The sequence below is a fragment of the Artibeus jamaicensis genome, unplaced genomic scaffold (genome assembly GCF_021234435.1).
Source record: "Artibeus jamaicensis isolate MK-2021 breed Jamaican fruit bat unplaced genomic scaffold, CSHL_Jam_final scaffold_474, whole genome shotgun sequence".
Lineage (NCBI taxonomy): Eukaryota > Metazoa > Chordata > Mammalia > Chiroptera > Phyllostomidae > Artibeus > Artibeus jamaicensis.
The window spans coordinates 17,859,188-17,883,254 of record NW_026522046.1 but is presented as its reverse complement, the minus strand read 5'-3'; the positions used below and the strand labels follow the sequence as shown (position 1 = coordinate 17,883,254).

The window sequence follows — 24,067 nt, the reverse complement described above, 5'->3', positions numbered from 1 at the left end:
TCTGTAATTTTGTGATTTCTTTTTAAAAAATATTTTATTTATTTATCTTTAGAGGGGAAGGGAAGGAGAGAGGGAGAGAAATATCAATGTGTGGTTGCCTCCCAGGTGTCCCCTGCTGGAACTGGCCTGCAACCCAGGCATGTGCCCTGACTGGGAATCGAACCATGGTTGTTTTGTTCACAGGCCCGCGCTCAATCCACTGAGCTACACCAGCCAGGGCTCTGTAATTTTGTTATTTCAAAAATATTGCATAAACAATCATATACATGACCTTGGGAAACCAGCTTACTGACATCCACCGTGGTCAAAGCGAATGCTGCTCCTGTGATCTTGGTCAAAGCGTCCCAGTTCTTCCTCCAGGGAAGGTGGGAGGACCCACCTTTTCATTCCTATTTCAGTGATCTCCGGAAGTCTGGTCACGGCGCATAACAAGTGCCTAAACCATTTTCCGCAATCTCGAAAAGTTGATGGCCGAAGGCTGATGTCCAGCTCGGTTAATCCTTTGAGGAGCCACACGTTTTGGCAGAAGACAGCCCATCCTGCATCACACACGCTGTCGTTGTAGCTCAGGTCGAGCTTCTGCAGCCTGGCCAGATGACCTGCCTGCATTACCGATGCTGAAAGACAAAACCACTATAAATGCTAAAATACAGGAACACTTTCTGTCCTGGTTGCTTCCCACTTTCGGTAACAGCCCAGTAGCTCCAAGATTCATAATGACAAGATCGGTAATTAATGATTTGTTATTGGCTAGCAGATTTATTTAGGGCATCTGCAATTACTTTTGTAACAGAATGCCTCTCTGGGCAGCCCATGTACAACTTGAAAATGGACTTTTTTTCTCTTACTAAATCCCAACCCAAAGAATTTTTCTTTTGTCAAGTTCTTGCTCTTTACTCCACCGGGGGCCCAGCTCTTCTTGCAGACTTTCTCTGATTAAATGTGAGAAACAATGGTTCATCCATTTCAACTGAGGACCATTAGTAAACAGACTTCTTGTTGTTTAATACTGTTTACTTGTTCATTGATCATTCATTCAGTCGTTCTTTATTCACCAATCATTTAATTGAGCACATTCCATATGTAAAATTTACCTGGATAATTTCTAATCCAACTAAGAGACCTCTAATACACAATTTCCCCTTTGAATAGCACATATTACAGTACTACCTACAATGACACTTAATAAATGACCATTAATGATGAAGCTAAGAGAACAGCTCTAGCCAAGGGAAACAGTACATGCTTTCCCTTTGAGTCAAAAGTCAAAATAGATTATTGAGATGAGAGGGGAAGTGTAAAGTCTTGGAGTTGCAGGGCACCTTGGAGGTCTCCTCACTCAAGCTCCAGATCCATGGTCAGAGAAGAAGCCCTTTCACAGCTTCTCTAGGGTGTGACCAGCTGGATTCTGCCTGAAGCACCCGGTTAGGTTGCCCCACAGAGGGAAGCAGCTCTCAGCAGGAGGACGCCCTTCCTCTGGGCCCCGACCTGCCTTGCTTCAGCCTGCCTGGGCCGTCAGCTCCTCCCTGTGCTAGCCCTGCAGCGTTGGACAACAGTCAGGTGCCCTCAAATCTCCCCCCCCTTAGAACATGCCTTGTTTTTCCAATCATTTCCTACACATCATGGCCGCCTGACCAAGCGGGATCCTCCATTCCCATCGCTTTCACTTGTGACAGGTCTGATTCCACAGTGCACTTCACAGTTTAGCAGTGTGTACACTCCATGGTTGCGCTCGGTCCCTAGATGCCCGTGTCCGTGTGTTACTTCCTTTCTGTCATTAAGCCACGTCACTCCCCACATTCTCAAGACCTAAGTAAGTGTGAAAGACAATGTGCATGCTTTCTTTCTTTAGAAAATTTTCTATCATGGAAATGTTTGAAACATACTAACAGTTGTCAGATTAGGAGAGTGAGCCCCCAAGGCCCAATCGCTCAGCCTCAGCAGTTACCTGCATTACACCAGTCTAGGCTCAGCTGGTCCCTCCTCTCTGCTTGCTTTCTTTGCGGTTTTTTTTTTTAGCATTTTCAAGCAAATCCTAGGGATCATTTTACCTTTCCTATATTGTTTAAATGTTCCAATCATGTGAGTGCTCTATTTATTGTATTTTTGTATTTTATATTATTTATATATTTTTAAATCTGAGTAATTAGATTATAGACAATAGAAATACTTTTTTTCATAGTTTACTATATGAAAAAATAATGCTGTTATTTGTAAAAGAAAAAACATAAGCTACTAGTGATTTAAAAATCTTAAAGAATATTTCTGCTAGAAATAATAAAAGCAACATAAAGCGACAATGGTGAAAACCACATGTAGTAGTATGTATTACTGGGTAAAAATGGAAAGGGAAAAATTCTCTTGACAAAATGTAAAAGCATAAATTTGATCTGAGAAAAAATAGTGGTAGTAACATTTTAAAAACATATAATGGCTGAGCTATGATTAATAAAATTTGATGCAGACAAAAATGTTGAAGAAGCAAACTTTACTTACAGGCTTTAAATGAAATAGCTTCTATATGTGAAATGGTGTCCAATTCAAGCACAAAAATAAAGAATGACACCAAAAGCTGATTCTTTGAGAAGATGTTATTATTGACTAACTTTCGTACTCACGAGAATTCTATGGTGGCCCCAAGACTTACACTCCAATCCCCAGGGCAGTGAATATAATGGATTTCACTCCCATGATTAGGTTATGCTATATGGCACAGTTGATTTTAAGAAATGCAGATTATCCAGGTGGGTTTAATTTAATGACACGAGCCCTTTAAAAACAAAGACATTTCTCCAGCTGGTAGCAGAGGAGAAAGGAAGTCACAGAAAAGGTCAGAAAGATTTGAAGTGTGAGAAGCACTGACACCCTGTCACTTCTCAAAGATCAGGGGCCATGTGTTGAGGAACGGCCTCCCGTAGCCGAGAGCAAGAAAACAGACACCTTAGTCCTGCAGCTTCCAGGAACTGAATTCTGCCAACAATAAGAATGATCTGGAGAGTGGATTCATCCCCAGCCTTCAGATGGGAACTCAGCCTGCCTGACACCTTGATTTCAGCCTTGCGACACCCTAAGTGGAGAACTCAGATAAGTTGTGTCCACCTTCTAACCTACAGAATTGTGAGCAAATAAATGGGTATTGTTTTAAGCCACAAATTCGTTTGTTACACTGCAACACAAAACTAATACACAAAGGAAAAAAGAAAACACAAATGACCAATATCAGGAATGTGAAAGGGGGGATCACTACAGACATTAAAAGTGTAATAAGAGAATCATTTCCATAAATTCAACAAGCTTGATGAAATGGGCCAATTCCTTGAAAGGCATGAATCACCAAAATTCAACCAAGAAGAGATAAATAGTGCTGTATCTATTTTTAAAAGTGTTTTTGTCCTCACCTGAGGACATTTTTTTCGTTGCTTTTAGAGAGAGGAAGGGAGAGAGACAGAGAGTGAGAGAGAAACAACGATCGGTTGCCCTCTCATCCATGTCCTGACAGGGAACTGAACCTAAAACCTTTTGGTTGACAGGATAATATCTAACCAACTGAGCCACACTGGCCTGAGCTCTATTTTTTAAATTACATTTTTAATTTAAAACTTCTTACAAGGAAAACTACAATTTTAAACAGGTTCAATGGAAAGTTCTGTGAAATAGTTGAGGAAAAAAATAATTCCAATTCTATATAATGTTTCAGGGAGATAAAAGAGGCAGGAACACTTGCCGACTCATTTTATGAGGCATCATTACCCCGATACCAAAGACACACAGAGACATTACAAGGCCATTACTTCTCATGAACACAGCCACATCCTCAACAAATATATAAAAAAGATAATACGTCACAACCAAATGGGGCTTATACTAAAACATAAGGCTGATTTAACTTTTGAAAATTATTTGTATTCACCCTAACAAACTAAAGAAAAAATGTTCATCTTAATAGATGCAGAAAAGGCATTTAAGAAGATTCCTCTTTTTAAAAACGTTTTAGATTTTATTTATTTATTTTTAGAGAAGGGGAAGGGAGTAAGAAGAAAGAGAAACAGTGATGTGAGTGAGAAACATCAATTGGTTGCCTCTTGCATGTGCCCCGACTGGGGACCAGACCTGCAACCCAGGCTTGTGCCCTGACCAGAAAGTGAACCGAGGACCTTTTACTTTGCAGGACAATGTCCAACGACTGAGCCACTCTGGTCAGGGCAAGATTTATCTTTAATTCATTGTAAGAACTCTTGCTAGATTAGTATTCTTTTAACTGATAAGGGCACACCTATTTAAAAACCTACAGCTAACGACACACTTAGTGGTGAAAGACTAAATCCTATCCCCTAATATTGGGAACAAGGCAAAATGTCTGCTCTCATTACAGTCAACATCTACTGGAAATCCTAGCTCATTAAACAACCAGGAAAAAGGATCAAATGATATACAACCTGGAGAAGAAGAGGTAAAACTGTTTCTAATTATAGAAGACATGTAGAAAATCCTAGTGTCTATAAAAAAATCTAGAACTAATAGATGAGTTTAGCAAGGCTGCAGTAGAAAATGTCAATATTCAAAAATCAACTGCATACCTACATATATACTACATCAATGACCAACCGGGTCATTGGGAATCAAAATTCTAAAATAGTACCTTATCTAATAGTACCTTTATTAAAAAATAAAATACTCAGATGTAAACTTAACAATATATGTACAGGATCTATATGGTAGAAACTGCAAAACACCAATGAAAGAAATAAAAAAACTAAATAAAAGAGCATCACACTGCATTCACAGGCTGGAGCACTCATTATAGTGAAGATGCCATTTCTCCCAAATTTGTCTGTAGATGCAGTACACTCCCAGTCAAAATGGCAGCAGGATTTTTTTTGTAGATATGGACAAGCTGATTCTAAAGTTTATATGAAAATGTCAAAGAACTAAAGTAACCAAAACAGTTTTGCAAAAGAACAAAGTCAGAATACTCCTACCACCTAATTTCAAGTCTCACTATAAAGCTTCAGTAACCAAGATGCCGTGGTATCAGCAGAACAGTAGTTACATGGATCAGCGGAAGAGACTGGACAGACCAGAAATAGACCCTCACAAATATGGCCAATTGATTTTTAACAAAAAATGAAAGGCAATTCGATGAATATAAGAGAGTCTTTTCAACTAGTGTTGCTTGAATAATTGAGCAGTCATACACAAAAACAACTTTGGTCCATATTTTACACCTTGTACAAAAATTAAATGAATAACAAGTCAAATGAATAACAAATGTAAATAAAAACTTGTAGAATATAGAAAAATTCATTGAGAACTTGTGTTTTGCAAAAAGCTCTAAGATGCAACACAGAAAGCTCTATTCATCAAATTAACAATTTGATAAAGAGTCTTCAACAAAACTGAACATTTTGCTCTGTGAGATACTGTTAAGAGAATGAGAAGACATGCTACAGAATCGGAGAAAACATTTGCAGAGTACAGATCTGATCAAGGACATGTAAATCTAAAGAACTCATCAATCCAATTTCTAAACTTAGACAAAAGATCAGAATAGATACTTGACCAAGGAATACGTACAACTGACAAATAACTACATTTAAAAAATGCTCGCCATCATTAGTCATTAGGGAAATGCAAATTAAAGTTACAATGCTTTGTCCTCTCATCTTCTAATTACAATGTTTTACCATAGAATTTGTTTTGAAAACAAATTTGCCCCAACTAGGTTGAAATATCAGAAAACAACATGAGCAGAACACAAATTTTTTGTTTGCTTATGCATAATTTGTCCACAGGAAACACTAAGTGAACACACACAACTGTATGCAGCTGTGCCAAGTCAGGCATAGAGTAAAAATCCCCACACCCACACCCACACCCACACACACACACACCCACACACACACACACACACAAGGACAGTGAGCCTCACCCACCCACATCTGGGTTCAAACTTTCCATCTGACGGGCAGGTAATCCTTCTGCCCCTTAAAATAACTCACAAGCTGCAACCCAACGCTGCACAGTCCTGAGCCTTTGCCTCTTCAGTTTCCCCCTTCCTCTCAGCCAGTTTTGTATTGTTCTTCTCTGTCCTCTTTCTCCCTCTTTCCTTGTCTCTCTTGTTCTTTTCCTCTAGTGTACAGGCAGTTGGGTGTGGGACAGAGAGGAAAGCCAGTGAGAGTGCCCCCTCCCACAAACCTTAATCCTTTTCCAGATAAAATGCCCCATTTGCTGTTGCAGTTATGCATTTCTTAGCCACTTTACACAGGTAAGCCTTACTACCATCTGTATTAGTTGCCTATTTTTAAAAATGTGTCACTGAGGAAGTTTCTGAGTCTTGTGCTTCCGATGATAAGCCCTGGGGTTACTATTGCGTGATTTTTGCACAATGCATGACTTTGTAGGCACACATGTCATGTTAGAGCAGAACGGACTGTATGTGCACCGAGGACACAGGTGCAACTAGCTGAAGTGCTTGTTCTGGACCCTTTGTTTGGAGTGGTGCTCACTGCTTCAGAGACTGGCCGCTGGTGGCTGAACAGTGGCCGGTAGACACTGTGTGGAATGAGGGTAGATGGGAGACAGATATACTCTCTAATTCACTGTTTCCCAATGGAAGGTGGATGTAGAGGGGCTTCCAGAGGGTATTTGTTTAAGTATTGTAGAGCCTGGAATCCCACAGTGCAAAAGGTGCTCCTTATTCAATTCTCTTTCCATCTTTCTAAACGCACCAGGGAAAAGTGTCAGACTGGTGCTACAGAGTGCCTTTAATCCCTTCTCTTTTTCTAACAGAGTGAAGGAACTTCTACTCAAAACCTTCAGCTGGCAACCATCTAATAATGTCTACCTATGAATTATGATGATCGGTTTTCTGTTTAAATAAAAGCATTTAAGTTAAAGAGTCAATATAAAGAAAAAAATAAGTAATGGCACAGGCCCCACAGGGATAGGGCAGCATTTGTAGAGGTGGAACGCAGAAGACTGAAGCTGGGTTAACACTGGGTTGGTAATGCACCAAGGGCTCTCACGTGTGGGGAGGTGTGGCTCCACCTCTGGGCAGGAACCTCCCGCCACCACATCTTTGTCCATCTCCTTTTATGGAACATCCTCCACCGTCTTTCTTGGTTTAGATTGCCCTCCTTCATTTTAATGAGCTCTCTCCTCAGCAGGTGTCGGGGGAAGGGAAGCTGCAAAGAGGGCCCCAGACTCTCTGCCTTCTCTGCCTGCCCCTGGGCTTGCTGGGCAGGCACAGCGGGCTCTGCAGGCCAGGACTGCTTTGGAACCTACAGATACAAACCCAGGAGAGCCATGTCCTCCGTCGCCAGGGAACAGCTGCTCAGCCTCAGCACTTGAAGGGATGTTGAAAGCTTCAGTGTTTCCAGAAGCAGCTTCAGGTTGCCACCAACACACTTATTCCAGGAAAGGTTGAATACTTCCAGAGCAGGGAGGTGAATGGAGGCTTCAGCTAAAATGAGAGCAATAAGATTAGCAATCATTTAGGCTTCTTTAGAGGCCGTGAGCCTTAAATCTGAGGAACAAAAGCTAAGACAACATACTAACATAACTGACGTTCCAAAAGTTGTAGAGATAGTTCTCTCCTGCCTGATATTCATGGCCTCAGTGTATGTTATCTATTTTTGTTTGGGACACGTGTTGGAAACTGTAGAAAAGTAAAACTTGATTAAATGGAATTCACTATCACCTGAGATTTCTTTCCTTTCCTTCACATTTAAGAAGAAGAAAGAGGCAAAGAGTTTGGCCAGCGAAGCAAGATTTCCAGCATGAGCTCTGGTTGGACAGAGTCCATTGTGCAATCACCACTGAAAGCCGGAGCCAGGGCCAGACCTCCCTTGGATTCTGAACCACAGAGTGAGTTTGTGCTTGCTTAGCTGTGGCTACAGAGACAAGGAAGGGAAGTACTATACTTTGAAAGATTTTAAAAGGAAATAAAGAGAATTTTCTGTTTAATTCTTAGTTTCCCCTAACATTAAAATTGACCAGAACAACTGATTCGCAAGGTAAGGAATTAATTACATTTTAAAGTTCTTTCTTTCTGCCTTCTTTCTAAAAAATAAAATATGTTCAAGGAGAAATATATATATTCTTTTATAATATCTAGTAAGAAGAGTCCTCTGATTCATATGGTACAGAGACCTCTCAGTAAAAAATGGAATTTTTCTTCTAAAGTGATGTAGAGAAATACATATTACTTGATCTTAATTTATATTGAAGGTTGCAAAACAGATTTATGTTAGATGAGATAGTTTAGTATAATATCTACTTGGTTATGATCCACTGGTTCTGCAGCTATAATTGGAAAGAGCTGTGTCTTCTCCAGAAAACACAAAATTAACACCAAAATTCAACATTTTCCAACTAGGAAGAATATTTATAAAACACCATGTTGTCCCCAAATTTATTATTTGTGGAACTTTTCTAACTGAACATTACTCTGAGCAGTGGAATGTGGTGTGTCGGGGTGGATACATGCTTACCTAACCATTCGACCCCTTTGAGAAGTTAATCTGTCTATTTATCTTCTTACTTAATATGTAAAAATATCTACAATATGCTGTGGGTATTCAGTGAAGAATAAACTCAATCCTTGCCCTCAAGGTTATAATCTGGGAGAACTGCAGACATAAAAAAAAAGAAACAAATGAATACATAATGATTAATTCTGATAAAGCCTATAAAGAAGATACAGGGGCTTCTAATGTAGATAGGGAGGGGCTGTGTTAAAAGGAGATGTTTATGAAATGTGAAGCCCAAGCTCCCCAGGGAAGAGTGGGGGGCAGGGAATTCCAGGGAACAGGAAGGCCTAGAGGCAGGAGAGAGCTCAGTGATGAGAAGGAACCGAAAGAAGCCAACTGAGGACGGGTTTGGGGAATAAGAGGAGAACGGCAGAGAGGTACTGGGGCCAGGTCTCTTAGACCTGGAATTTGGAATTTACTAGAGGTGTTATAGACAGTATTGGGCAATGATAAGATCCATTTTTTAACTGATAGTGATAAGATTCGATTTATTTTTTAAATAGAATTTATAGACTCTCTCTCCATAATAATATTAACAATTAACATTTATTGAGCATTCACTACGTACCCGGCACCTTTCTATGAACTTTACATGTATTAACTCCTGTAATTCTTACAATCCTACAAGGTAGGATTCTTACAATCCTACAAGATAGGATACTATTATTTCATTTTGCATTTTACAGACAAAGAAACCAAAGCACAGAGATGTTTAGTACTTGGGTCACAAGAGCCAGAGCCGGGATTTGATTTTAGGCAGTATGATTCCAGGGGCCAGAAAATACATCCTACACCTCCCACAAAATAATTGCAATCAATTTTAGGGAATTCACACAGACTCCTACCCCAAGCATAATGATAGACTGACCATCTGACCTGGGTGGGAGCTCCAGATCTGAAAGGCACATATATGCTACTTTTCCTCATCCAGACAAAGGGGTAATGATGTGAGCAATGCTTGGAGCAGTACACGGCCAGGACCAAGTCTATGGGAGCTGAACGAAATATTTGGGCTGAAAGTGGGGGCGAGAGTATCCTAAATACAGAGTTGTTAGAATTTGGAGTAAATTATAAATATGCATTTATTTCTAGTAACAGATATTAATAAATAGCTACTTATTAATAGAACACATTTATTTCATTAATAATAGCCTTTGTCTGGTCCATAGTACAATTTATATTTAAGGAAGTGCCAACTGACCTAACAGTTGCAAGTTCACAGAGAAGGACTTCATTTTTTCTCCCATTCCAGGAAGCGCCAAAATCGCACCTCTGGTCTTGTATGTGTGTGCAGGAAAGAGTAAACGGACCAGGCCCAAGACTTCTCTCCCTAGGAAGAACTGCTTGCCAGCCTGGCCCGTGGCTGGCATCTGGCAACTTAATTTGGAAGTGTTCCCACCATCCCCTGGCTGATAAGGGTGGTTTGCGGTGTCTAAAGTGTTTGTGTACAAATAATATGATGTACCCAGGACGCCAGCTCTCCTCCTGTGAGTCTGGAGTTTCCGTATGTGTCGGGTAGAGGGTGCCTGGCTGACCAGCCCCCACTAAAACCCTGGACTTGGGGCAGGAGAGCCTCCCTGCGGAAACAGTTCACATGTGTCCTCACAACATGCGGGAGGAAAGGAGTGTCCTGTGTGATTCCGCTGGTATCAGGCTTTTGGAAGCTTCTGCTTGGTTTCCGCAGACCACCTTTCCCTTTGCTGATTTTGCTTTATATCCTTTCACTGCAATAAATCTCAACATGCATATGATGCTGAGGCCTGCGAGTTCTGGAAAATCTCTGAGCCAGCTACTGGGGACTCCCACCAGGCACCATGTGCCCAAATTGCTGGCTGACTGAGTGATGTACTTGGGAGAATACTGCAAAATCCCTTTGTCTCAAAAATGTCCTCTACTTGCCAGCCACACTCTTGACCTCAAAAAGGCAGAAACGTCAGATTCATTAGACCCTTGATGGTTGCTAGGCTGTGTCCATGACCTTAAGGCCTGCCCAGGGTCCTGAGAGAACACAGTAAATCCTGTTGGGAAGTGGGTGCTACACAGTCAGCTAGGCCCACAGGCTGGTAACTGCCTCCCTTTTCCCATCAGACAACAATCCCGGTTTATATTGGTGCCTCACTGAAATTACAAGGTACTGCGGACATGGACCTCTGGACTTGGTTATATACACTTTGAATTTTAAATAGTAAATATACGAATGCCAAAGTTATTCATGTGCTCTTTAGAATGGCACTTTTAAGAAAGCATATTTTCTGAAAAGAAGACAAAATAGTACTTCATACCTTTGCCTATGGCTGAGTCTTGAAATAATGAAGTTCACCTGTAGGGAAGACAACCCCCCGCCCAGGTGCTACTACACCACGATTTCTGGGGATTTGCTTACCTAGAGCGGTGAAAGTCTCCCTTTCCAAAGCACAGTTGTTGATTAGTAGTGACTTCAGTGCTGGTAAAAATCGGATCCTGCTGAGCAAGTTTTCAGAAGAGCTGCCCATCTTCTTGTTGGCAGATAAGTCCAGTTCTTGAAGATGCGAGAGTAAAGGGACAACCTGGGCTGTTCAAATGGCAGCAGGGACATGTTTTAGGCACCGTCTCACCGAGAGTCCCTGGGTGTTTGGCTCCCACAGGCTCCCTGACAGGCAAGCCCTGCCCTCCCCTACACACCACCCTTACACTGCTCTTCCCAGCCCGCAGCCTGGGCTCTTCCCCTTCTAGAGCTCTCTCCGAAGACTCCGGAGACTGAGAACCAGCTCCAGTCCTGGCTCTGCTACCAAAGAAAGCTGTGAGTTTGGACAATTCACTTAACATGTCTGAACTTCAGTTTTCTCAATAATATAGCAATTCTACTTCACAGGGTCATTGGGAAGATTAAACAACTTGGTACATCTAAAGTGCTCGGTAGAGTGCCCGGCACACATCAACTGCTTGATTAATGGTCACCATTATCATTCCTCAGAGTATAAGTACTAGGAAGGCAACGTCATGAAGCAGACTGAACAGATGTCTGTTGGTAGGAGCACGGAATTGGTCCCTGAGGGCCCCGGAGACGTGAAAATGTGGCATCCTGGGACTCTGCGGAGCTGGCTGGCCTAGGAGCCTTCCAGACTACCTAAACCCTGGTCACATTTCCCTCTTAGTCACCGTCACAGCGCCCTAATTTACTTCCCTCACAGCGCCCCCATTATGTGACGTTGTGTATGTGTGTGTGTGTGTGTGTGTGTGTGTGTGTGTGTGTTCTGTCTTCCCTCACTGAAGGTGAGTTCTGTGTGTAGAAACTGCTCCATCCCCAGAGCGTGCATCAGAACCTGGGGCACCAGAGGCACAGACCAAACAAATAAATACAGAATTCTCAATTACATAAGGAGGAAGGAGGGCATAGAAAGATGAAGGAAAGGCAAGCACCTGTGATCCCAGCAGATGTAATAACTATTCCCCCTTTGAACCTCCACAGCACTTTGCGGCTCACTGTGTAATTTGAATATTCATTGCTTTATTACTGCCTGTACCAGATGGAATTTCCCTGACTGTGAATTTTCCTAAGGCCACAGCACAGTTGTTGGCTAATTGATCTACAAGTCTATTTCTTTGGAGCTGTCTAGAATGATCAGATAAATGAATGATTAATTTAAAAAAAAAGAACACAGCCCTGTCCAGGTAGCTCAGTTGGTTAGAGCATTGTCCCCACACACCAAGGTTGTAGGTTTGATTCCCGGTCAGAGCACACACGAGAATCAACCAATGAATGAATGCGTAAATAAGTGGAACAACAAATTGATGTTTCTCTCTCTTTCAATTATTTAATATCATAAAGATTTATGTATTTAGTACATAATACATCAACAAATGAATTTTATTTCCATTTTCTCAAAATTAAGCAGAAGGAGAACAATGCAATTCGCTACAGCTTTTAAATAACCAGCTTTCCAGGGCCATTCACCCGTGTTGGGGGCTGTGAATCTAGATGAGAGAGGCTAACCCCTCTGTGACGTTAGTGGTAACATTGGGACCCTCCAGCAGTTTAATCTTCCCCTGAGCAACAACCTGAGATGTGACATCCATGCTGTGCAGGTGTACCCCGGGAATGTGTTACTGGGAGTCTGACGGACTGATAACTTGGGAGTGTCTGTCCCCAGTACGACGCTGATAAGTACAGGGGGTGGTTATACCTCATAAAGCTCTACCTGGAGCTCAAACAGGGGTTGTTTTATTACTTTAAAATCTTTAAGGCTAGAACTCTCATTTTCCAAACTCGAGGGACAAGAGCCTAAGAAATAACTAAGATCTAAAAGATAGATGTTAGATCTAAAAACCTATTTTACTGTTTTCCTCCCCAAATTGTACTAAAAACAATGGAAAAATTCTTTTTATTCTTGTTCATTGAGTCACTCATTTATTCAATCACATATTCAACTAACATTTGCTGGTTGCCAACTATGTGCCAGCTGCTGTGTTTGGGCAAAGGGGAGATGCTGAAGGTGACGCACCCCTACCCAGGAGGAGCCCAGGGTCTGAAGAGAGCCCAAGGGCAAAGGCCCTGGGGACAGAGCCTGGCCGGTGTGCATGACCATCAGCACAGAGGTGTGGCTGGAGTAGCGCCACTGAGGGGAAAGGGTAGAGACTGAAGTCAGTGATGGAGAAGCGGACGACCATTTGGACCCTTGCAATAATGTAGGCAGGAGATGACCGTGGCCTAAACCAGTGTAGTAGAGGGCTAGGTGGTGAGCTGCGATCAGATCCAGGATGTATTTTGAAGGTTTATTGTGGTTACAGATGGAATAAAACCCTTAATGGCAAGGCTATGCTTGCTGTGTGCTATGGAAACTACATTTCTATATTACATGTTCAAATGTAGTAATAATAGGTAATAAGTACATGTAGTAATTACATGTACTAATGGCATATAGTAATTACATGTAGTAATAATAGGGTTATGTCTGGAGTAGAAAGTAAGTATATTACCTAAAGTTGTGATGGACACCTGTTAGGCACCCGCCAGCTGACTTTTTCTGTAAGTTCATTTGTATCTAAGTGACTTAACTTACCTGTTAGTCTGCAAGCCTCAACACCCTTCATTTTGGCTCTCTCTCTACACCCCTCTCTGTAATAACCTTGGTGACACTAACAGATTTGTTTCTAAACAGCAACATAAATCCAAAATGTTCCCCTTCAAGTGCTGTGTCTATCACCTACAGATACACATAGGAGGACTTTAGATTCATTAACGTTTACTGGGCATTTAATACATGCCAAATACTACATTGGGGCATTCATAGCACTTTTATGATTTGAGCCCCCCGGTAACTTCATAAATAATAAGTTTAAGGGTATATCTCAACTTTGCGAAGTTTCCACACATATGTCAAAGCTCCAAAGTCCTTCCTTGGCTCTGTGGCACATACTTACTCAGCGACACCACATCGCCAGCTGTTAGTGAGCACTGGTGAAGATCCAGGACTTCCAGATGCTCCAGCGTGGCCAGCTGAGCTGGCGAGTCTTCAAAACCTCCACCCAGCTCCTTGTTGCAGGAAAGGTCAAGTTTCCTCAGCTCACCCAAGTATCTAAAAGTGGCATCTACAAATAAAGTCAAAATCCCATTCCGACACGTTACAAGGTGGTAAGCAGGCATGGAGCAGGGAGGGGACATGCCTGCAAAAGGGAGACTGAGGAAATAGACCAGAAAAACGCCAAGACAGAGGAATGACTGTAGACTGCAGACTGCAGACTCCCTACCATCCTGCCCTCTTTAGATTTGACAATGACTTCAAACATACAGTGGTCCTCCTACTCCACTTGAGCTTTGGCGTTTTCATGGAATTCTATGCTTACTCACACTGTTGGTAAGAAGGATATTATAGGTTCTGCAATCACAGGGAAAACTCACTTTCACTTCATATTTTCCCTTAACATAGATGCTCTAAGCTGAGAAATAAGTTTTAACTCTGGATACCAGAGAAGCCATTCTTTTTATCAGTATCAATTCCTACTTACTACTGAACATAAAATAATGCTGACATGTTTAAAAGTAAGAGAAAAAGACAGTGCTTTAACAGCACAGAAGCTTTTGCCCAGTATCTATCTTAAACCTAAAATATCCCGGCTTTTTCCGTTTCAGCCATTTTAAAAGTTTGTTTTTGTAGCTCTGAAAGTGTATGCTCACTGTAAAATAAAAATGCACAAAGAAGGTTTAAATTACCCATACTCTTATTCCTCAACATAACCACCATGTATATTTTATATAAAAGTTATAAAAATATAGAAAATAAAATGATATATACTCATAAACACGTAAAATAAAATTATGTAGTATATAAACTGCAGCCATTGCTAATTTACCCAGTAGTGTGACACTCTTTTGTGATAGTCCACAGGACTGTAACTTCAATACTTTCAGACTTGAGGTACTTTCTAACCCCCGAGCAATACTGTTTAGACTGCCACCGATGTTTCTGTTCATGGAAAGATCAAGTACTTCAAGACTTTGCAGCAAAGGTAGCAACTGACCTGGAAGGAAGAAAATTTGACCAAAAGAGCAACTCAGTCAAAATGCAGGCGTGGGAGGTGGGCAGGCAGGAGGGGATAAAGCCCCGTGGGCTTCGTGAGCCTCAGGGATGGAGCAAACCACTCTTTCAATTCAGGGTGAGAGAGAACACAGCCAACTTTGTCTCCCAGGTTACCCAATCCTGGACATCTTCACTTTTCCCCCCCGGAAAAGCCTCTTCCGAGTTCCATTTACCCATAAATGTTCCATCTTCTGAGGTGAGGGCACAATCCATAAGCTCCAGCTTTCGTATCTTGCTCCCTGCTTGGAACTCCTGGAGGATCAGAGGCAGGTTTCCTCCCACTTTACTGTTCCAGGACAGTTTCAGCTCTTCGAGGTCAGGTACTGCTTTAAGTGCTTCTCCTGTTACAAAGTGGCCCAGAGACTGATCACTAGTGCGCAAAGTGGGTAATGCATTTCAGAGTCAACCCAAACGTTATCTATGGAGTATCAAAGCAGGCAAGGTATTGGTTAGGTGCCAAGGACCAAAGAGAAGAAAAGACTCCAGTCCCTGCACACTCCCAGTGAGGGGAGTGTCTCCATTTACAGGCAGAGCACACTGCTCCTTCCAAAGTTCCAAAGCCATGCCCACGAGCAAAAATTATTTTAAAAAATCCTCCTGTCATTGGGGTGTTTCTTCCTGAGTTGGTTTCACAGTAGTAAACATTTGCACTAGTCCATTACTTTCTCTCCAACACCCTTCCTGGGAGCAGCATTGCTGAGATGCTTGGCCGGAGGTAGACATGAGACAAAGCCAGGCACTGGCCCACATAGGAGTAAAACTCACTTGACATCAAGAATGTCACATACAAATGAACCAACTGCTACTGAGGAGAACTAATAGCAGAGCATCAGGCACTAACAGCTCATAGCAACCACACAGCCTTTGGGGGTAAAGAAGGGGGCAGCAGGGAATGGGTGAGATGACATTTCTGAAACCATTTCACACAAGAAAGCGCCCACGGGCCACACAGAGGAGGCTGTGAAAGATCAGGAGAAGAGACTGGATGGATCATTAGGAATGACTTTCGCCATCATGGGGAGGACAGGCTGGAGAACCACACATGGAAAATGTACTTGTCAATGTGCAGAGTCAACCTTAATCCTAAACAATTGAGAGTGCTGGAAAGCGCCATGTCAAGAAGCCTTTCTTCCACAACCCGCTGCTGGGCTTGGACTTCTACTTCTGGTTATTCATCCTATGGATTAAGGCTTTAGGAGTCCAGGAACCCCATGTTAAAATGCACGTTCTTCCCACATAGATGTCACTTTCTGTGACATCGGCAGTCAACTGGAGTGGCTTTCTATAGCCTTGAAGCATCAGGATTGGGGAGTAACAGTGATGAGCTTGTCTGCAGTGCTCATGGCACCGGACCATTATGCATTGGGCACCCTGCACTAAGCAGTTGTAACAGGTGCAATGATGGGGAAATGCTTCCTGATTTACATTACCTGGCCAGTAGCACATTTGCTCTCCCCATACCCCACCTGCCATTAAGGCGAAGGAAAGCCCCTTCTGTCGGAGGAGGATGCAGAAATCCTTCCAGAGAGGAGAGAGACTGAGTCAGGAGAAAGGGCACCAGACAGCAGAGCAACAAAGATGCACGCTCTCTCCTGGACAAATAAGTTTGGAGCCAGTCCCCAGGCAGAAATTCCATTTCCTTGTTTCTCAAGGAAATGGAAGGAAGATTATGAAAAGATTAATCAAAGAAAATAAGGAAACTACATTTTATTTCCATACCCAAGTAACAGTGTATTAAATTCACGATTCTGCTACACCATAACCAGCCGCTAACCAGCAGAACTAAATTCCTCATGTGAAGCCATGGAAAGGGAATTTTGGACGACGGACTAGGGAAAGGAGGATCTATCACCTATTATGTGCCCAGTATGTAGTAGGCATTTTACAGAAATTGTTTACTTAATTTAATCCTCACAATAATTTTTGAAGTGGGTACCACACCTTTTCAGAGGTAAGAAAACCGAGGCTCAGAAATGTTAAACAGTTTGACCACGGTGGCAAAGCAAGTTAGAAGTGAGATCGGGATCTGAACCCGGCCCTGGCCACTCCGAGATGGGGGACGTTTCTCCCCCAGCTGTAGGAAGGGTGGCCCAGGGGCATCAGCTGGCTCCCATCTTGTAGGGAGGGATCGGAGAGAAGACATTGGCATGAATTGTGCCGTTTTTACAGAAATCTTTGCAGAGATGTAAATGATCAAAATACATCACTGCAACAAGAAACTTCAGACCAAAAAAAGCTTAAAAATATTAATGTCATCTAAAACCAGCAAGCTTTTAGCATGTCGTTGGGTTAGTAGCAGGACGAATTTCATCTGATGTTCTGTTACTCTATGTTTAGCATAAGAACTAACTTAATTGAGATTCTACTGCTATTGAAACCATTTCTTTTAGTTGAAAAATCTTGTTTTGATCGTTTTTTTAAATCAAAGTGGAAAAACAGAAGAGAGTATTTTGGAATCGGAGGAAAATTTGTTATCGACTCCACCTCCTCTAGTTTGCACCGGAGGAAACAGACCAGAGAGCGAGTTTGACAGGAGTCTCCAGTCACACTCCGCCAGGGCAGGTGCCCCGTCAGCCTTGCTCCCTTCTCTCTCCTGGAAACGAGGCCAATGCTAGGAACAGATTACATAGCTCTTTAGAAGTTACGCTAACACTGCACACCACGTCTCAAGCACAGCACAGTCCTCCAGCACTGAGGGACTGGCGGCCCAGATAGTTTGCCCTCGAGGGGGACGCTGCAAAGGTGCTTTGAGTGAAGTCCTTTACAAGGAGCACTCATCATACCCAGTGCTCGAACATCGTCAGTGGTGAGTCTGCAACTGCCCAGGCTCAGGCTTTTTAACTTGTTGACAAGATGCATTTGTTCAGTGATTAAAGGGAGGGTTCCACCGATGAAATCATTCCAGGAAATGTCCAGTTTTTCCAAGTCTGGGAGAGAAGGCAGCAAAGCAACTAGATGTGAATGAAAGAAAATGCAGATTAGCACCTGAAAGGTGTGATGTGTAGTGAATAAGGATCCATTGCCCTTAAGCACAGTACGTACGGAGTTCTGTGCTGTAAGAGAATAAAGGGGACGAGAGCACGCGGATCTCTCACTCGTGCAATCGGAGAGAATGTAATATCTGTATTTCTTACTTCTTGGGACACTTTCTACTTTTGCCAAATAACATCACCCCGATAATGCAGGGGTGTCTCTGTAAGATTTCACAGAATCTTCACTACAGTTGAGGCAATGGTGATTCTACTGTGGCCACCACTGTCGCTCTCAGGCGCATACTAGTCCTCTTATTCTGTGGACCCCTCTCACATCCACCCCCCCGTCATCCTGTTGGATCCTCTGGCGGGTGGCCTAGACTGCTCTCTGGGCCAAGACTGCTGAGGTTGCAGCAGCCCGTCACCTTTTCTTTTTTGTCTTGATTACCTGGACATCGTCACCTTCCAAAGCTGCTGTTACACTGAAACGGACTAACATGGGGATTTAGAGTGGCACAGAGCCAGACTGGAACCTTCTCTACCACTGCTCATTAAAAGTGAAGCCACTCTCTGTGAAAAAGGTGCTCCAAGGCTGTCCTTATCTCCAAAGTAACAAGAGTGCTGAGTGGCAGTGCTGACGCAGAGGCGGTAAAGCCTGTTTGCCTTTAAACACGGGTCTCGCACATCACGAAGGAGGCGGCAATCAGAAGCAGCCCGCGGAGCTCCTGCGCTCACAGGCACAGCTGCTCCAGACCCTGAGGCCATGCTTAGGAGCGAAAAATCATTTTCTTTTCATTTGTGTTCACAGCATAGTAGCAACTTCATCTTATTCACAGTGATCCTAGCTTTATAAAGCATTAAGTCTATTGTACATATTAAGGAAGGAAAAAAAAACAGGGCTTCTGGGGCCCACTCTCAGAGATTCCAATTCAATGGGTTTGGGTTGGATGCGAGTCCCTGCATTTCTATCTACACGCTGCACAAATGATTCTGACATACGTGCGCTTGAGAACCCCAGGCGCACTTAGAGTTCCTTCTTGGAGAATTGTCCAAATTATAATGGCATGTATTTTCATTAAAATAGTCAAGGACTGCTCATTCAAAATGCAGTTCTTTTGCTACATCTTTGTGGGTAGACACACGTAATTTGATTAAAAGATTGGTTTCAAGATTCTGACAACAAGAGGGTGAAAGTGGCGACGGTTGTGTGGGCCTGGGGTTCCTCAGTTAAAACTCCCCCTTCGGTGTAACAAAGGGTAGTGATGCTTCTGTGTACACAAGTACAAGCAGTAATTTCCGGTAGTTTTATTTTTCATTCCACAGATAACTAAACAACACAACACCACTTTAAATTCCCAGGAAGTTTCTGTTTTACGGCTGAGTGTCATGAGTTTATCTCAAACGCAGGAACAGATGTTTCTCAGGCAGCCAGAGGCAACCAGTAGGGAACCAAAAATGCTTAGAAGAAACAAACAAATGAACTTCCTCAGCTCAAATCTTTGAAGCTTAAAGAAGGATAAATTAACTTGTGTTTAAAAAAAAATTAGTGGCACAGCTGCCGTTTCTGAGTAGTCTGGGGCCACCCTGCCGACCTTCGGTAACAAATGAGTGATGACTGGGTTCTGCCTTCTTGTTTCTATCTATGGGCCCTGAGTCCCTCTCTGTGCAAAGTCAACTGCGTACAGACCCATCTCCCTCACGTCCGCTGTCGTTAATCTACAGTTGTTCAGATCTAGGTCCTTGTCAACAGCCTGCTTGCCCAGCTTCTGCAGGAACTGCCCGTTTTTCTCCATCCTGCATCCCAGTTCCAGTTCCAGTTCTGAAGACAGAGCCTTGGCTGCATTATAAGTATAAAGAAGAATTTGCTGTTAATGACAAATAGCAGTGAGGATGCATAATAATCACATACAAAAAATGAAGAGACAGACAACCCTGAGTGGGTCCCTTGCTTCAAGCATTTACCAGGACCAAACCTCTGTTCCGGCCTCCAGGTGCTTGACACTGACCATTTCCCTGACCCTTCACTCAGGAAGGAGCCCAAGGAAACTCGGTGGCTTTTATTAAGTTATTTTCCAGCTTAAATCCGTATTGGCCTCTGTTGTTGATAATAAAAAATCCCAATGTTTTCACAAAACATTACCCGTTTGTAACAAGATCACGCATTCCTGTTTTCAAGGAGCTACCTGTCTAGTGGAGGGACAGAGAGAAAGCCACAGTCACAATACAGAGAAGTGCAATGGTGGAGGCATGCGTAGGATGCAGGGTACACAGCAGTGACCATATGTACCTCTGGTCTGGTGGGTGGGTCTTGGCATATTTCCAAGAGGAAGTGGTGCATGATTTGCACCTTAGAGGACCAATGGGCGTCAGCCAGGTGGGTGGATGAGAGGGAGGGGTGAGCAAGGGAAGGTCTTTCTAGACATCCCACTTGGGGGAAACATGGCTAGTTTAGGAAACTGCAAGTGAATCCGAATGTCAGGACTAGCAGGTGAGTGTGAGGCTGGAGCAAGGCAGAGGTCATGGAGAGATAGGTAACTGATCCCAAACACCTTGAAGGCCATACTTGGGAGTGTAGACTTTCTCTTCAAGGCAAGAGGGTAAGCAGGTGAGAGACACCAGCATGTCTGTGTTTAGAAAAGCACTCGGTGGCAGTGTGGGGGACAAGTTGATGAAAGAGCGAGATTAGAAACAGAAGAACCAGTTAGGAAGCTGTCACCTTGGTCCAGGCAAGAGAAGAGAACCAGAATAGCAAGGGAGAGGATGATCCAGAGTCCATGAGCCATTTGGCAGGCAGACTTAACATGACTCCAGGAACCACAGAATTTTGAGAGACATGAAAATCCAGAAGCTGTGCCTGGCTGGAGCGGCCAGTGTTCACCAGCAGGGACAACCAGCTGCCAGACAACAGTGCTGCACTGTTGATTTAATGAACATCTGGTTTCAGGTATTCATTAACCACGTTCCTGAAGCTCAAAACCACAAATACCAACAATTTTCTGACATTGTCTTCCTCTAGAAGTAGACTTTAACTTCCTATTGACAAAAATATATTTAAAATATATCTAACCTACCTACAGGTAATATGATGTTATTTTAGGTATGTCATACAAATAGTCTGGTGGAAGTGAGGGTAGGAATAAATGGAGCAACACTGGCCACAGGCTGATCATTGTTAGGGAGGGATGATCATGGGGACTAATACTGTTCTCTACGCCTTTGTGTATGTTTGCATAAAAAGTTTTAAATGCTTTTAATATATTTAATCTAATTAATAATGAATTGATGGCATTGTACATGCCATTATATTGCCAAATAATATGGTGGTATGTTTGGAGAAAGATTTGACAATATTTCTTTTCACAACCCTCAGATTTGTAATTTTTGTTCTGGGAATTTATACTTTAAAAGAAAGCTGAAATCCATGAAGCAGGGAATAAGGGAGAGAGAAGCCAAAGATAATCACTGAAGGGCAAAAACAAGAATTTATTTTGTAATTATGGAGATGCATATAATTCGATATTATGCAGCTGTTAAAATTATACACAGGAACATCATGAAGCAAATAAGAATTGAGCAGTATATGCTCCAGAAGTAGGGTCACTGTTTCATTCAACTCAAGGGGGATTTGTGAGCTTTTATAACTGCCAAACATGCCCGTTCTGGCCCCCTGCTGGCCCACCTCACCGACTTGTTACTATCATTGCTCCTCTCCCATCTCTCATCCAGCTTCCCCGGACTTCCTGACTGCCTCTCATACACCCAGGGCGCAGTCCCACCTTTGGCCTTTGCATTTACAGTTCCCTTTTCCTGGAAAGCTATTCCCACAAATACCTTGGTGGCTGGCTCTACTCATTCCTTCTACATAGCTGGCTTTATTCAGATCTCTGAACCAATGCTACGACGTGAGAAAACCCTTTCCTCCAACTCTGTCTAAAATAGCACCTCCATCCATCCCATCATTCTCCACTTAGCCTGCTTACTTTTCTTCATATCACTTATCAACACTGAAATTGTACCTGCATTTGGTTCTTTGTTTACACAAGGTCCTGTTTCTCATGGCTGTATTTTGAACACTTATAAAATACAGTAGCAGACACATAGTAGGAACTCAATACATGGTTGTTGACTGGCTAACTGACCACAAATGCATGCACATGAACAAAAGATCAAAAAGAATCTTGAAGAAATGACCATTTGTGTTATGACAAAAGGCAATTAGTTATTTTCTCTACACCTTTCTGTATTATTATAGTACTGTTGACAATTTAAAAGTAAAATTAACAAACTAAATATTTAAGTAACATAATAAGTGTTTAGACAGAGACCCATACCAGGTTTAGTTTAACCCAATACTATCTTTAGGGGAAAACATTATTCTAAAAAATAAGGAAGTAACAGCAGTCAGAAGTTTACCAGCATCTAAGGGGGCAGGCTTCTGGGTCTCATCACTGGGCTGGAAGTCAGTTGTTTGAAGGTCACTGCTTTCTTTTCTGCTTTCGGCTTCGGAGGACCTGAGTTTTGAGCCCCTGAGGAATCTGTTGACAAATGAAATTCGGGGTTTAGTTTCTCCCTCTGAGGAACTTTTCTTCCTTGTTTGATTCACGGTCAAGTTGAAGGACATCTTTCTTCTGTTTTCTAGAATTTCTGAAAAGAAAACAATACTGTCAAGCCTGAGTGGCATCAGAACTTTCCTACCTGAGTTTTCATTTCCACCTTTTCCTTCCGTTTTTATTGCTGGTAATGTTTAACATAAAGATAAGAATGATGTAACCCAGGATCCGGGAACTAGCAGATGGTAGCAGATGTGACTCCAAAGCAAATTTGAATTTTTAACTTCGCCCTATTTTATTGTGTGAAATACAGGTCATTACATACCGCTTTGGTAAGTATATCAAATGTGTCGATGGATTTTACATTTCAGCAGTCAATTAATTACCTTCTAAGAGAGTTACTAAAAGATGATATAATAAGGAGACTTAGTGGCAATGGAAAAAATACCAAAAAAAAAAAGACAATTTAGCATAAAAGTAAGCTGCCTGGACTCTCACAAAACTGTCTCCCAGAGGAGTTTGCCTTCAGTGACCCCACCCTCCTCTCTTGGCACGCTGCTTCTTTGTCTCTTGGCATTTTTATTTTCTTTACTCCAACCCTTTAAAACACATTGACAGTACAGAATTCATTCATCCCCTCAACAGAACCTACCCTGGGCCAGATATTACTCAAGATGCGAGAGATTCAGTGAAGAATGAGACACAGCTCGCATCCTCACCGGGTGGGAAGACAGATCTGAGTGTCAGCAATTACACTGAGGAAAGAGAGGATTCTGGTTTGCGGGTAGCAAGATGTATGACGAGGGTGGAGGTAAGCAGACAATCCAATGTGATTGAAAGCTAAAGGTTACTGAGGGTCACTCTGTTTTCCCTCCTGGGATTTGCTTACATTTAAGGGACGTTAAAGACATAAACTAAAGGGATAAGACTGTAAATGAAATTTCAGATCCTGTTCATAGAATTTAGATGCTGTTCTTGGGCCAGGGCCCAATATTATTATATTCTTCAAATTACAATTTTCATGACTTCTTTCCTAAAAAATAGGCCTTTCTGTAATATTACGTTCCAGAATGGTCCAAGAAACATTTCACACGGGAGCTCCTGAAAATGACCTTGCAGAACCCAAGGGTGAATTTCTTCACCCCTGGGGGATGGAGTGTTCCATATGCCTGGAGTACTATCTTACAAGTCACAAATGGGCATCTCCTTTTTAAAAAAATTTTCTTTCCAAATTAGATCAGGGTCCACTCAGCCCAGGCTGACCCAGGAGACACAGCACTAGAGCTGGACATTTCCTCAGGCCTCAGCCCCGCAGCCGGCCACAGCCTCAGGGGGTTGGTTGAGAAAGATCTTTAGCTTATGAATCCAACCACAACCTGCCGCCCTGGCTGCCCCACTGCAATTCCACCATCACCCTGCCGATACGAGACCTACCTCCGTGGTCATACTCATTCAAC

The 24,067-nt window shown here is 42.5% G+C and overlaps 1 protein-coding gene across 1 annotated transcript; it reads right to left on the bottom strand.

The window, feature by feature from the left end:
• Nucleotides 1-224: 224 nt before the first annotated feature.
• Nucleotides 225-22,682, bottom strand: LRRC31 (leucine rich repeat containing 31). The gene is made up of 9 exons (XM_037137437.2): nt 22,474-22,682; nt 19,748-19,897; nt 17,872-18,039; nt 15,262-15,429; nt 14,862-15,029; nt 13,932-14,099; nt 10,915-11,082; nt 7,295-7,462; nt 225-617 (listed from the first exon to the last, which is right to left on the bottom strand). Exons 1-9 carry the CDS (start codon nt 22,679-22,681, stop codon nt 286-288), a joined length of 1,698 nt encoding a protein of 565 aa, XP_036993332.2. The 5' UTR covers nt 22,682; the 3' UTR covers nt 225-285.
• Between the last annotated feature and the right edge of the window lie 1,385 nt (nt 22,683-24,067).